The 15,579-nt window shown below is 47.3% G+C and overlaps 1 protein-coding gene and 1 non-coding gene across 6 annotated transcripts in view; one reads left to right on the forward strand and one right to left on the reverse strand.

Moving 5' to 3' along the window:
* Positions 1-15,579, forward strand: part of IQGAP3 (IQ motif containing GTPase activating protein 3) — a 39,482-nt gene that overhangs the window by 1,104 nt on the left and 22,799 nt on the right. For 3 of the 5 annotated variants that reach the window (XM_061120541.1, XM_061120539.1, XM_061120544.1), the window contains exons 2-13: positions 1,170-1,257; positions 5,032-5,188; positions 5,825-5,902; positions 7,290-7,366; positions 8,114-8,181; positions 8,272-8,385; positions 8,618-8,796; positions 9,239-9,326; positions 9,892-10,055; positions 10,808-10,895; positions 12,457-12,620; positions 14,044-14,201. In XM_061120541.1, the coding sequence (XP_060976524.1) occupies positions 1,170-1,257; positions 5,032-5,188; positions 5,825-5,902; positions 7,290-7,366; positions 8,114-8,181; positions 8,272-8,385; positions 8,618-8,796; positions 9,239-9,326; positions 9,892-10,055; positions 10,808-10,895; positions 12,457-12,620; positions 14,044-14,201 (1,423 nt within the window). The remainder of the gene's footprint in view (positions 1-1,169; positions 1,258-5,031; positions 5,189-5,824; positions 5,903-7,289; positions 7,367-8,113; positions 8,182-8,271; positions 8,386-8,617; positions 8,797-9,238; positions 9,327-9,891; positions 10,056-10,807; positions 10,896-12,456; positions 12,621-14,043; positions 14,202-15,579) is intronic. The other 2 variants (XM_061120542.1, XM_061120540.1) reach the window with 1 other exon arrangement.
* On the reverse strand, positions 2,559-2,630 carry TRNAE-UUC (transfer RNA glutamic acid (anticodon UUC)). Its single transcript has one exon. It is a non-coding gene; the product is annotated as a tRNA-Glu (tRNA).

Raw genomic sequence — 15,579 nt, forward strand, 5'->3', positions numbered from 1 at the left:
AGAAAGAAGAGAGATAAAGAGTCGGAATGACATAAAGTGCTGAGTCAAAGACAGATTTGCTAAAATCTCTTTTCAAGTTCTCTGACTTTATTTTCTTGGTGTGTATATGTAGCTTTCTCTCATTTTGTCTGATTTTGTATTGTTTTCCCTAAGGAACCTGATGGATGGGAGAAAAGAGTTGGGGGAAGGATAAAAGGAGGCTGTGGCTAAGGCAGAATATGAATGCTGCCTCATTTAAGGGATTTCCTGTTCTTGAGTTTGGGAGTCAAATTATTGTCTGCATTTTAGTTAGCTTGGAGATTATTTTCTTCCTCAGGTGACCTATACCAAAAGGGAGAGTAAATACACCTTTGTGATCTTTTAAAATTCTCTGTCATTCCATTTAATTCCAAATTGAGTGACTTTTTTTTCACATGGTACTCTCTGTTGAGTTGCCTTTCCTTCCTTTCTGCTTGGATTTCCCTGGTGGCTAAGATGGTAAAGAATCCATTTGCAAAGCAGGAGACCTGAGTTCAATCCCTGGGTGGGATCCCAGGAATCCCCTGGAGAAGAGAATGGCTCCCCACTCCAGTGTTCTTGCCTGGAAAATCCCATGAACAGAGGAGCTGGCGGGCTACAGTCCGTGGGGTCAAAAAGAGTCAGACAGGACTGAGCAACTCAACAACAACTTCTTGAGAGTAGGGGTCCACTAGTCTAGTGCGACAGACAGGAGGTATTGAATGAATGAATGGTTGCTGAATGATGCATCTTAGTTGGTTCTGTTAACCTAGTCTCTGGGAGAGTACATGAGGAGGATGACAGAAGTCCAGTTCTTGGAGAACTCAGAGCCTAATTAGGGATAAAATGAGGAGCTAAGTTCTCAGCCACGGAGGGATCTGGACATCCCTGAAGGGAGGTACTGAGGGAAGGGCTATGAAGTTGGGGGAAGGAGGAGGTCTGGTAGATGGCTGGAGAGGAAGATGGCTGGAAAGGGAAGGATCCTCCCTCTGTCAGGGTGCTGACTAGGATATCTTCACTGAATGGGAGCCGATTGGAGCCAGTGTCCTGGGAACAGGGGGACAGGCATGTGGGAGCTGCCTCCAGTCTCTGAGCAGAGTTGCCTAAGAAAATCTACTAAGAAGAACCTGGCTACGGCCCTCTGTCTAATACTCCCTTCTCTGACTGCTCAGATGAACGTCTCACAGCGGACGAAATGGATGAGCAGAGGCGGCAGAACATCGCCTATCAGTACCTGTGCCGGTTGGAGGAAGCCAAGCGGTGAGCAGAGGGGCTGCCTCTTTCTGGCCTCCTTTTCCTCACCCCAGGCATCTGCCCCCAAAGAAAATGGAAAAAGACAAGAGTCCATTCTGTGGGAAAGGGAGAGTTGAAATAGCATCTTTTATTTTTTTAAAGACTTTATAGAGCCTATTTAGGTTCACGGCAAAATTAAGATAAAGATGCAGAGATTTTTCATATATCCCCTTCCTAGAAACATACTTAGCCTCCCTACCATCAACATCCCCCACAAGAGTTTGTTACAACTGACAAACCTACTGTGACACAAAATCTCTCAAAGTCCATAGTTTGCCTTAGAGTTCACTCTTTGAATTATAGGTGTTCTATGAGTTTCAACAAATATATAATGACATGTATCCTTCCATGATTATAGTATCATAGTTTCACTGCCCTGAAAGTCTCTGTTTCACATACTCACCCCCTCTCTCCCACCCCACCCCCAATTCCTGGCACTGACTCATCTTTTTACTGTCTCCATAGTTTTGCCTTTTCCAGAATTTTTCTTACCTGGAATAATGCAATATGTAGCCTTTTCAGATTGATTTCTTTTTACTTAGTAATATACATCTAAGTTTCCTCCATGTCTTTTCATGGTCTCATAGCTCATTCCTTACTAGTGCTGAATAACATTCCATTATCTAGGTGTACCACAGTTTATTAATCCATTCACCTATTGAAGGTCATCTTGGTTGCTTCCAAGTTTTGGCAGTATGTTTTGCAGATGTAAGTTTTCAACTCCTTTGGTTAAATACCAAACAGCACAATGTCTGGATCACATGGTAAGAGTACATTAACCACCGAATGGCTTCCCATCAATGAATGAGAGTTCCTGTTGTTCCATCGCCTCAGCAGCATTGATATTGTCAGTGTTCCAGACTATGACCATTCTAATAGGTGTATATTCGTATCTCATCATTGTTTTAATTTGCATTTCCCTGATGACATATGACGTGAAGCATCTCTTCAGATTCTTATTTGCCATATGTTTATCTTCTTTGTGCATCTTTCTTTTCTTTTTTCTTATGAGAGGAGAATAAAGTTTATTAGAGTGGGAGATGCTGTTAGAACAGCAGGCCGGCTCAAGGGAGAGCCAAACCTGTACATCTTTCTTGGTGAGGTGTCTGCTAAGATCTTTATCCCATTTTTCAGTCAGGTTGTTTGTTTTCTTACTATTGAGTTTTAAGAGTTTTTGTATATCTTGGGTAACAATCTTTTATCAGATATGTCTTTTTTGAAAATAATTATTTAATTTAATTTATTCATTTTTGGCTATGGGATCTTAATTTCCTGACCAGGGATCGAACCTGGGCCCTGGCAGTGAAAGGACCAAGTCTTAATCACTGGACCACCAGGAAATTTCCTCAGATGTGTCTTTTATAAATGTTTTCTTTTGTAAATTTTTTATCCCAATCTGTCATATTATTTTCTTGACATTGCCTTTTGTAGAGTAGAAGGTTTTAATTTTAATGAAATCTAGGTTATTAATTATTTCTTTCAAGGATTGTGCCTTTGGTGTTGTATCTAAAAAGTAATTGCATACCCAAGGTCACCTAGGTTTCCTCCTATGTTGACTTCTAGGGATTTTAATACAGTTTTGCATTTTACTTTGAAGTTGATGCTCCATTTTGAGTTGATTTTTGTGAAGGGTGTAAGGTCTGTGTCTAGATTCATTTTCTGCATGTGGATATCTAGTTATTCCAGCACCATTTGTGGAAAAGAATGTCTTTGCTCCATTGTGTTACCTTCGCTCCTTTGTCAAAGATCAGTTGGCTATATTTACGTGGGTTCTGTTTGGTTCCACTGATCTGTGTGTCTGTTCAGTCACCAGGACCATACTGTCTGATTACTGGCTCAGTCAGGTAGTGTCAGTATTCCAATTTGTTCTTCTTCAATATCATGTTGGCGAGTTTGGGTATTTTGTCTCTCCATGTAAACTTTAAGAGTCTCATGCTCTACCAACTGAGCTAGCTGGGCGCACCTCCTTGTGAACTTTAGAACTGTTGTATGGACAACCACAAAATAACTTGCTGGGATTTTGATTAGGATTGAACTGACTTATACCTCAAGTTGGGAGGAACTAATATCTTGACAATATTGCATCTTCCTATCCATGAATATGGAATATTTCTCCATTTATTTAGTTCTTTGATTTCATCATCAGTTTTGTAGATTTCCTCATGTACATTTATACCTAATTTCATTTGGAGGGGGGTGCTAATATAAATAGTATTGTGTTTTTAATTTCGAATTCCACTTGCTTATTGCCGGTATTTAGGAAAGCAATGGAATTTTATATATTAACCTGGTGTCCTACAACCTTGCTATAATCACTTATTATCTTCAGGAGTTTTTTGGTGTCATGCTTTCAGATTTTCTGCAAAGACGAGTGTGCCATCTGTGAACAAAGACAACATCACATCCTTTTATTCCCCTATATACTTTAATATATATCTCTGTATATGGACATTTGCCTGCATAACCACAAGGCCATTATAATATCCACCTCAGTTATCCATTAATCCTTGAAAGATCAACACTCAGGCCATTTTCAAATTTTCTTGATTGTCTAAAAAATCACATATTTTTTACAGTTGACTTATCCAGTTAAGGATCTGAAAGAATTCATATATTACATTTGGTTTTTATGTACTATTAAGTCTTCTTTCATCTAGAATAGCTCACCTCCTCTTTTCAGTTCCTTATGTCGCTGACTTATTGAAGAAACCAAGTCCTTCGTCCTGTAGAACATCCTGCATTCTGTCTTTGTCTATTCACTTCCTGCCTCACTCAACTTGTTCCACTCTACCCCATATTTCCTGTGAATGGATATTGGCTCTAAAGGAAGGATAAATGCTTAATCTTTTCCTTTCAATCAATAGTGTAATTTTAATGTTCTCCCAAAAAGTAGGTAGGATGGGGTAGATAGGAAATCAGGTGTCTGTGGCAGAGAAAGCACAAAATGAGGTGTGACTTGCTCTATCTTTGAAAACAGATACTTTCCTATAGGTCCCAAAATGTGGAGGAGGAGCCCACATATTGGGCTTCTGAGATGGGAGCCCTTATTCTCTCCCTTATACAGTCATCAGTCATAATAATACTTGATATTTACATTCAAGGTGTTTTCACATTCATTAACTCATTTAATCATGGCAGCTGCCCACTGAGGTGGGTAGTACAGGTGGTATCTTCATTTTGCAGATTATGCATCTGGAGGCTCAGGTGAATTTGGGAGATGGTGTGGAAAGCAGGTCTCCTAACTCCTTTTTGTCTGTTTGTGCTGCTCCCCTTGCTTCAATCCTGGGGGCTCCTCTTCATCATCAAAACTGGGTTTTGGGCTGTGTAGACATGACCTTTGTGTGCCTGGGTTCTGAGAACATGCAGAATAAGAGAAGTGAGCAGGTACAATTTGGTTCAGCACTCAAATGCATAACCAGACTGAGTGAGGGGTTATATCATGTAACAGGTAAGAGACTGTTTAAGCCTCACTGAAGATGGGCAGCTTCAGTATCTGTCAGGGAAGATGTATGGGGCAGGTGGGGGCTGAGGATTGGCCAATCCAGGTGTTTGAGGCTGCTTGGAAGACTGTGGAAACAGCCAGGCAGTGGGCAGAGGTGGGTGTTGGGGGCAGGGCAGGAGCAGGAGTCAGGAGAGGGTGAGAGGCTGCTTAAAGGGAGAGAGGGAGAGAGGAAGGTCCTGGGATTGGATGAAGTGCTGTGGCCTGCCCGAGGGGCTCACAGGCTGCTCTCATGCTCTCAGCTGGATGGAGGCCTGCCTGAAGGAGGAGCTGCCTTCCCCGGTGGAGCTGGAGGAGAGCCTCCGGAACGGAGTGCTGCTGGCCAAGCTGGGCCACTGTTTTGCACCCTCTGTGGTTCCCTTGAAGAAGATCTATGATGCAGAGCAGCTGCGGTACCAGGTGGGGAGCAGAGGTCTCTACCTTCTACATTCTTCCTCTCAAACTCCCTCTTCCCAAAGCTGTGAGAGTGGGATGACCATATAATTTATTGTCCAGACCTGGCTACTATTGAGGATGAAAAGGATGCTATTAATCTTTGCACCAGAATAGCAGGTTTCAATGGGTATCTCCCAGCCAGGAGGTGTGTATTTTCCTTAACAGCAAAGGGCATTTGCTAGGTGGGTTTTGAGAGGCCCTGATATGAAAACCTCCAAGCAGACTTTTCTACCTACAGTCTACACTAAGAGGCTGTGGGCTTTACCACCTTGAAGGTACTTCCAGGGCACGCCCCCCCTTCCCTGTGTTCTAGCCAGCCCAGCCTGCCTCTCCTTCCCGTCCCAGCTCTGGACTCCCCTTTTCTCAGAAGCCGTATAGCTTGCTAATCCCATCCCTGTGCCATCCTTCCCAAATGCCCAACTGGGTCATCCACACCTGGTGGTTTCTATCTGTGTGTCTCCATCCTGGGGGCATGGGAAATCCATAGGGCAGGGTCCTCTGCCCTCACCCCTTGAATCTTCAAGTTCTGGTCTGGACTCTACCCATAGCCAACCCCAGGAACTGTGGAAATAGATTCTCTTCTCTTTCCTTCCCTTTCAGGCAACTGGCTTGCATTTCCGTCACACGGACAACATCAACTTTTGGCTGTCTGCAATAGCCCACATCGGTCTGCCTTCGGTAACACTCATCTTTGCTCTTTACCAGCACCCCCACCACACACATGCTTTATCTCCCTGGGACCCTTCAGTGTTCATCTCCATGTGTCTTTGAACCTTGTTACATGGTCTCTGCCTCTATTTCCCTGTTGGTATGTCAAGTGAAGGGAGGTGAAGGCTCCCTGGCCCAGGCTGCATTGTCCCCATTAGTCAGTGAGGCCCCTGTATAATGCAGGACCTTAGGTTGACTGGCCATCTTTCCACCAGAATTTCATAGTGTGAAGCAAGGACACACCACATCTAGGTGATCGACTTGGAAGCCTAGGCCAGGACCCCAGCTGGACACATGCTCCGGATCCTCTCACTCTGACTCTGTTTCTTACTTGTAAAGTGGGGATGATGATCCCTCCCTATCTACCGTATAAGGTCGTTAGGAAGATCACATGATCTGTTTGATCTCTTTTTGTAGATTGTAAATTAAGGCATGGTAAGACTATGCTGTGTTTTTCTGCACTATAGGAGAGAACTATAAGACAAGGAAATGGCAGTTAAGAAAGAAGCTTTAGTGAGAGGCAGAAACAATAGAAACATGTATCCTTGGTGAGGCCAGAATGCTTTTAAGTCCCTAGATTTGGTCCTTTCTTATGTATCTAAGGTAACCGAGATGTATTGAGGTTAAACTTCATTACTGTCATCAGGTGGCATGGGAAATCATGCCAGGGGTGACTTAGCTCTTAGAGGGGACCCCGCTGGTTAGAGACCTCTGGCTTGGACACAGTGATGGCACATCCTGATCCTGTGTGGTCCTCGGCAATGTGTGTCTCTTTGGGCCCTTTTTGGGGTTATGGCCAGCTCCCAGTATGCCACCTTTCTGGTGAGAGTCCAAGGTGAGGGATAGAGCCTGGCTGTGTCTGTAGGATGAATAGAGGTACCTATTTCTCCTGGAGCATGTGGCCTGCATCCTGTAGACTTGATAGTCTGGTCTGATGTGTTTTATTTTATTTTATTTTTTTTTTAAGATTTATTTTTAATTTTTGGCCCCTCCTTGCAGCATGTGAGATCTCAGTTCCCTGACCAGGGATCGAACCCACCACCCCTGCATTAGAAGGCTGAGTCTTAACCACTGGACCACCAGGGAAATTCCTTGTCTGACATTTGGTTAATGGTTGGTTTGGCTGTGTGTCTGTGGCTGGGCCTCAGCTGGAGTATGTCCTAGTGCCTCTCTTTTACACTGAGTATGGGGATGAGTGCTGGCTATAAAGAGCTGGGGAGATTGACCCAGAAGCCCCAGGCAACAAAGGAACACACACCCCAGGTCAGATAGGAAGACGCATTCCTCAGCCCCTCTTTCCATATCTGGTGCTGCTTAGAAGTCTCCAGTGGCATTAATTGGGTGGTTTTCCCTCCAGACCTTCTTCCCAGAGACCACGGACATTTATGACAAGAAGAACATGCCGCGGGTGGTCTACTGCATCCATGCACTCAGGTGAGAGACCAAGACTTGTCATCTGGGTTCCTTGGGTGGATGCAGCCAAAGTCAGCTGCAACAAACACTGACATAGGAAGGACGGAGGGTAGACCCCAGGGAGTGCTTCTCAGAGTGATGTTTTCACTCTACCTAGTTTTGTTTAGATTTATGTGTGTGCTGGAGTGCACCTTTACGTGTGACCTCTGTGGGTGAAGGGAAAAGGCAGACAGCGAAGAGTCTTCAGCTTGTGACAGGGGTGCAGAGAAGTCCGATTAGGATGATCAGGAGGGTCACATGCTATCACAGTCAGTGTGAAAAGAGAAGGCTATTTAGTCCTACTTACAGCCAGCCATCAGCAACCAGTTGGCTAAATCATAGAAAGTGATTGACCTGTTCCTGTGTCCACCATGTCATCTCCTCCTGACTTCATTTCCCGCATCCTTTCAGGTGACCATGCCTTAGCTCAGCGGGTCTCTGCCTGCTATGCCCTTTCAATCCTCTGTCTCCATCCAATGACCTGCTACTGCAGTGTGTCCTTCTCTGTAAAGCCTCCCCAACCCCCACAGACCTCCTATAGCATCTTACTTATCTGCTCCAGCATTGCCTTGGGCTGACTTACTTTGCCTATCTCCCTGTAAATGGGGGGTGAGTTGTGGGCAGGCACTGAATGGTCTTCATCTCTAAATTCCCATAGTATCTCCTGCAAACCTATTCTAGGCAGCCTGTCAAAATGAATAGGCCCCAATTCCTTCCATTCTTTCCCAGTCTCTTCCTCTTCCGGCTGGGATTGGCTCCTCAGATACATGATCTATATGGGAAGGTGAAATTCACAGGTAAGCCCAGCTCCTCCCCCAACCTCCACAGTCTGGGTGGGGTCTTGGGGGTTAGGGACCTGATGAAGGGCACCTGTGCTCTCATTGCAGCTGAGGAACTCAGCAACATGGCCTCTGAACTGGCTAAGTATGACCTCCAGCTGCCTGCCTTCAGCAAGATCGGGGGCATCCTGGCCAATGAACTCTCAGTGGATGAGGCTGCAGGTAGAGATCAGGCTCACCTGTTGGCGTCACTCAGTGGGTATGGGAGGACTCTGAACCTTACGCCCCCATATAAACTTTGGTTACCTCTCATCATAGGCAAGGCCATTAGGCTACCTGGCTTGCCTGGCCCTGTGGATAAAGGGTAACGTCAGAGTGGTCTGCAGCTGATTATACTGTAGTTGGACTGGGGTTTGCTCTGGCCTCCTGACCTTGTTTTCATGTTGCCTCCTAGTCCATGCGGCTGTTCTTGCCATCAATGAGGCGGTGGAGCGAGGGGTGGTCAAGGACACCCTAGTGGCCTTGCAGAATCCTAGTGCTCTGCTGGAGAATCTTCGAGAGCCTCTGGCAGCCATCTACCAGGAACTGCTGGCGCAGGCCAAGATGGAAAAGGCTGCCAACGCCAGGAACCGCGTAAGGAGACTTGGATGGCAAGGGCCGAAAAGCTGGGTGGCCTGGAAAGTCTCTAGTGAAACCAGGATTCCTATCTGTCTTGTCTCTGAGTAAAGTTGCCTGGAGAAACTAACTTGTCAGTTACTATAGAGAAATAGGAGAGGAACTGAGGAGAATGATGAGAATTCAGAAGAGACGATGGAGGAAAAGGTTCTGGGGCAGGGCTGAGAGGTTGGATTGTAGAACTGGATGATACTGGACTGGAGATTCCCAATGTTAGTTCAGCTCAACTGTGTCAGTACCGGGCGGCGGTGGAGGGGTTAGGTCACACAATTTCCCCAGATTCCTTCTACCCAGACTGATCTTTGGCTTTGAGAAGACCCCCAGAAGACCAAATAGTTATACAGGGAGGGAGGAGTAAGAAAGATTGAACTGGTTTTCCCAGGTTCCCCTCTCAATATAGTTTTTGCAGAATGATGGAGAAAGCCAGGACATCTATGACTGCTACCTAACTCAAGCAGAAATCCAAGGCAACATCAACCATGTCAACGGTAAGAGGGACAGGCCAGGACAGGTTTGAGGGATTAGCCCCCACCCAGGGAGTTTTGAGGTTGGCTTCTCTCAGGCCAGAGGCCCATGACATCACTTGGGCCAACCTTTATTTCAAAGTCAAGGCTATATGTGTTCTTTACGTCTGTCAGTGTCTGGAGAAGCAATCACAGTCAAGGGGACTTCTGTTTGAATGGAGAGCCATGGAGAGGACAGAGGCAAAGGGGAAGGCCATTCAGCCCTTGTCGCTGGGGGCAGTTGGTCTGGGGTCCTTCAAGAAGAGAGTTTGGAGGATGGATGGATGGGGGTGGGGGATCAGGGCAGGAGAGGCTGCTTGAAGGCCCAGGATGGAGTGTGCACCTGCCTGTTTAGGTAAGGGTATCCTCAGGGTCTGGAGTGATGAGCTGGGGACACCATGAGGATCAAGCTAAAGAGTTTAGGCTGGGCCCTAGGAGCCCAGGGGGCAGGGGTGGGGGTAACCCTGGGCAGAAAAGAAGCGGGCTGAGCCGGGAATGATGAGGGGTTGGCTTTCTCACACTGTCCCTTATGGAGTCTTGATCTTTTCAGTCCATGGGGCTCTAGAAGTTGTCGATGATGCCTTGGAAAGACAGAGCCCCGAGGCCTTGCTTGAGGCCCTTCAAGACCCTGTCCTGACCCTGCAAGGAGTGAGGAGAGACTTTGCAGACTGGTACCTGGAACAGCTGAGCTCAGACAGAGAGCAGAAAGCGCAGGTCAGGCTCTGTCTATGGCTCGCTACCTTCTCTATCTGACTATGGACGGTGGAGAGCCTCACCACTGTCAGTTCTTTGTATCTAGTACGTGCTGACTTCATGCTGTGTGTGTGTGTGTTAGTTGCTCAGTTGTGTCCAACTGTTTGAACCCCATGGACTGTAGCCAGGCTTCTCTGTTCATGACATTTCCCAGTCAAGTATACTGGAGTGGGTAGCCATTCCCTTCTCCAGGGGATCTTTTCCCACCTAGGAATTGAACCCGGGTCTCCTGCATTGCAGGCAGATTTTTTTACCATCTGAGCCACCAGGGAAGCCTATTTAAATGGTTAAATTACCCCAAAGTCTAATGGACCAGACTGATCAGCTTCTGCCCTATGAGCATCTCTCATACTGACCACGGGGCCCCAGGGGGGCAGCCCAGTAGGCAGTAAAATACTCCGCCATTGCTGAGTTGAGGCTTCAAGTTAGCAATCTTATTTTCAATGCTGTTGACTTTCTCCCAGACACTATATTTGTGTTGCCTGTGTTGTTACTTCCGATGTTTGCTGGGTAAGAAAAAGCCAGAGGTTAGAGATGAGTTCCCAGGGCTGGGTGGGCCGGGCTAGTCTGCCAAAAGCGGGGGCGGGGTGGGGTGGGGGGGTTGGGATTGCGGGTAGATGACTGGGTGGACCTGCGGCTCTCGCTGGCAGCTCCTGAAGCACATTCATGGCCCCAGGAGGACTCTCTTCTACTGCATCTCTTCCCTCTTCCAGGAGCTGGGCCTGGTGGAGCTTCTGGAAAAGGAGGAGGTCCAAGCCGGTGTGGCTGCTGCCAACATAAAGGGTGATCAGGAACAAGCCAGTAAGTCACCTCCAGACTGAAATCTGGTCTGGCTGTATCCCTGGTTCTTGGAAGAGTATGTAATTCCTTGGCTGGCTTCTGTGTAGAGCAGCGCAGACTTCTGCTCCATTTTCCAGCCGCCACCTAGTATGCCCTATTCTTGGCTCCCTAGAGGGATGCTACAGTTAAATTCATTAAGGCCTTGGAGATAATGACAGTCAGTTCTGCACCAGGCTGAACTCCTGGGGCAGGCAGTTTCCTTGTAAGCACTTGCCCTGTATTTTGACCGTTTCAACCTGCTTGTGTTCCTTTGGCTTCCAAAATATAGTGATGGCCCAGATGAGAGAGAAACTCATGATGTAGCTCAGTTTCACTTAAAAATATGCTATACAAATATAATTCTTTAGTAAAAGAATGCGAGTTAGTGATTGTCTCCCTCCCAGGGGATCAACCTGGAGAGCAAGTGTGAAGAAAAATAGAGCCCCAAGCGTCCTGCAGAGGCCTGTGGACAGCATACCTGGCGCGAATGCTTGCCTCTGTCTGGACTTGCTCGGTCACCTTTCACGTTTGTCTGGCAGGCTCTGCAGAGCCCCCAGGTCACTCCTGGCTAGTGGCCTGCCTTATCGCTCAGTTCTTTTCCTCGTGCCAGAGTAATCTGACAAATCTGATCTAATCTTTGTTGAGCACCTTCAGAACTTCATGGGTTCTTCCATATTTCTCCAAGACTTGAGTCCCTTTTCCTCCTCCTCCTGGTATGTGAGACCTTCGGAGTATCTCTCCAACCCTTCTCTTCACATCCCACCAGCCCAGCAGAGTCAGACAATTTGTTCTTGCTTGATGGCCCCAGCCTTGCCCACCGCCAGGCCCCTGTCCTCTAGATTACAGTTCCCCCACATTGTCACCGATGGAAACCAGATGAAAATGTCCTGCAGAGCTGCCTCATAGCTTCCTCCTCTGTGAAATCTTCCTCCTCTCTCCCCTGAAGTCTCTCCTCCCCTGCACTGCCAGGGTACTAGTGGAGAAAGGAAGTACCTTTCACAGCAATGACAGCAATGCTGTGTAGTAATTCTGTATCCTTATTTTTTTCCAGTAGATTTTGTGCTCCTTGATGGCAATACCCATATCTGCCTGGCATTTTATAAGCCCCTGCATTTGAAAACTAAAACTACATTGATGCACCATGGCCCCTTTGCAGCCCAAATGGCTCTGCCTTGAAGCCAGTTCCCTGTTCCTCCGCACTGTCATCAAGATTTGGTCTCTGGAGCCTCTTGACCAACCTCATCTTAGCTGCGCTCCATAACCTCCTGTCAGTCTTGCGCTCGCCACCTTAGGAACTCACCTCGTCTGTGACAGCCGCTCCTTGTTACCTGCTGAGCTACTCAACTTCTAGGCCTGACAAATTGCTTCTTCGAGAACCTCTTCTTAAAGTGACCCAGCCCCTTTTCCTCCTGAACATTTAGAAATACATTTGGAACCTAGCAGAGGTTCAAAGCCATTTCCACTCAGAGATTGCCCCCAGAACCTATTTAGCTAGGAGAGTGGAAATGGCCAGCCTCCACGGCCTTTCTCTCCTCCCCTGCAGTGCTCCGGGCTGTGCAGAGGATCAACAAAGCTATCCGGAGGGGAGTGGCAGCTGACACTGTGAAGGAGCTGATGTGCCCAGAAGCCCAGCTGCCTCCAGTGTACCCCTCTGCCTCGGCTGTGTACCAGCAGGAGCTGGCAGTGCTTCGGCAGCAGCAGCAGGGGGTAAGCCCTAGAAATGAGGGTCCAGCTCTCAGGTTCCCAAGCAGCTGGAGGGATCAGAGCAGTCAGTCCAGAGCACCCCTGAGGGCACTGTTAAATGCTGGCAAGTGACTAGGGGTGGGAGGTGGGCTACCATCCTTGCCATCCTGAGTATATTATAATAGCAAATACCTTTGAGCAGACGCTGCTTTAAACACTCATTTAATGCTAAAAGAACCCTATAGGAGAAGTATTATTTCCATTTTAGAGATGAAGAAACAGATGCTGAGGTTAAGTAATTTGCCCCAAACGGCTATAGCGGGCAGTGCTGGGACTGCACGCAAAGCCGAGTGTACTTGAAGCCTATGCTTTTTACCACTCTGCTATCCCGCCTCCCCTCGTCCATACAGCTTCTCTGACAGTGAAGTGATAGGGCCTTCCCAGCCTGCTGGAGGAGTTAGAACACATCTGAGGGTCCAAGCAGAGACCGGGAGGGAGGTGTAGATGATGTGAATGGAAGACAGTTTCACAGGAGAATGGAGGGGGCAGAGCTTGGGGTAAACCTGGGAAGTCTTCTTGGAAGAGAGGAGTCTCAACAGAGAATCCTCCCCACAGCAAGCATTTACAGAGCCTCAAGTCCAGACACAGCACCTGGGGAGGGGATGGTCTCGGTGAATGTGAGGAAGTCTATGACAAGGAAGCAAAAAATAAGTCCTAAGAAGTAAAATATAGCGACAAATGTGGACTTTAGAGCCAGACTGCCTGAGTTAAATTTCAGCTCTGCCACTTCCCAGCTATGTGACCTTGAGCCAACTATTTACCTCTTCTGCCCCTCGATTCATGTATAAAATTGGAACAATAATATGTTTATCTCATAGGATTGTTGTAAGGATTAAATGAGTTAACATCTGTGCTTAGAAATGAGCCTGGCATGAAAGTTTTAGCCATTATTATTATTATTATTTGCAGCATTCTGTTTGTAGAGGACAGGAAGGGTGCTCCAGACAGGGCTGAGCTCAGGGTGAAGACTGGGCAGGAAAGGGGCCCTTCGGTGTGTGGCATTGCACACCTCTCTCTGTGCCCAGGGCTGACTGCAGTTCTCACTATGTGGTGGGGACCAGTAGAACTCACTGGTTGAGTGTGGGCTCTGGTATCTGGCAGTTAGGTTTAACTTATGTTACTTAACTATGGTCTCATCTGTGAAATGGGGATATTAATGGTACTTACCTCTTTGGCTTGTTAGAAAAATTAAGTGATAGTGTGCACAAAGTACTTATACATTGAATACATCGTAAGCATTATTAAGTTTAATTATTAGTGAGTGGATTAGGCCATAGGGGTTTTGAGATGTAGACTCTGGGATGTGGGAGAGGCTTGGGGGCAGGAGGGCAGCTGGGCCCCCAGCCCTTCACCAGCCCGTGGAGACTCAGCCCTCTCTGTGTTGCAGGAGCTGGCCCAGGAGGAGCTCTTTGTGGCTGTGGAGATGCTCTCAGCTGTGGTCCTGATCAACCGGGCTCTGGAGGCCAAGGATGCTAGCAGCTTCTGGAGCAGTCTGGTGAGCCCCGCCACGGGCCTGGCCGAGGTGGACAGGGAGAACGCTCAGCGGTAAGAGAGGTGTAGCCACATACTGAGGGAGGGGATGGGTGATGGAGAGAGTGTAGCCAAGACTCCAAGTTCTTGTGCTTGGAGGCTAGCCTTCTGCATGATGTCCTGTTCCTGGGCCCAGGCCCCCTCTCTGGGTCTATTTGCAGTTCCCTGACCTATATTTCTTCTGGGAGTGGTTGGGTTCATAGTCATTCCTCTTTCCTCCATTTATTTAATCTTTCATTGCTAATGTTTGAGTACCCACTCATGTGCCAGATGCTAATCTAGGTGCTGGGGACAATAGCGAACAAAACACCGTTCCTGCTGTCATCTGACTTTGTGCTAGCAGAGGAAGAGAGGCAAAAAAGCAAATACGTTAAATGATTAGAAGCGCTATGGTGATAAACGGGCTTCCCTTTATCCTTTCCCTTTATAAACGGGCTCAGTCGGTCAAGAATCCTCCTATAATTGGGGAGACCTGGGTTTGGTCCCTAGGTTGGGAAGATCCCCTGGAGGAGGGCATGGCAACCCACTCCAATATTTTTGCCTGGAGAATCCCATGGACAGAGGAGCCTGGCGGGCTGCAGTTCATGGGGTCTCAAAAAGTCGGACAACTGAGCGACTAAGCACAGCATGCATGGTGATAAATAAAACAGGGCAGAGAGGATGAAGGATGTGGACCTGGTAAGGGTGGTTTGTGTCTGCTACGTGGTATGGTTATAGAAGGCCTCTTTGGTAAGGGTGTCATTTTGATAGAGACCTAAATGGCATAAGTGATTGCCATGAGCTATCTGTAGCACAGACTCTGAAAAAGAAGTGTCCTTGGTGTGTTCAGAGAACACTGGGAGACCACGAGGTGGAGTGGAAGGAGGGGAGGAGAATAATGGGAGGTGAAGTCTCAGAGGCCTGACCATGTGGGCCTCTGGTTTTTGCTCCAGGTGAGGAGGAAGCCATGGGAGGGATCTGAGTGAGGAGGGAGGTGATGCGATCTACTTTTAACAGGATCACTCTGGCTGCTGTGCCAAGAATCTCAACTATGGGTTAGAAGGGAAAAAGCAAGGAGACCCGTTAAATGTCTATTGGAGTAATCCAGGCAAGAGATGATGGAGGCTTGGCCTAGGGCCATGGCGGTGGAGGTGGTGAAAAGGAGCCATATTTTGGATATATTCTGAAAGCTGAACTGACAGGATTTGGTTATGTGGTGGATATGGAGTGTGAGAGAGAGTCAGGTGTGACTTCAAGATTTTTGGCCTGAGAAGTTGGAGCGAATATTTACCAAAATGGAGAAGACTGTGGAAGATGCAGACCAAGAGGGGGAATCAGGAGTTCAGATGTGAACTGCTCAGCTTGAGGTGAGTGTTAGACATTCATGTGGAGATGCTGAGCAGGCAGATGGCAT

This window comes from Dama dama, chromosome 20, assembly GCF_033118175.1.
Source record: "Dama dama isolate Ldn47 chromosome 20, ASM3311817v1, whole genome shotgun sequence".
Lineage (NCBI taxonomy): Eukaryota > Metazoa > Chordata > Mammalia > Artiodactyla > Cervidae > Dama > Dama dama.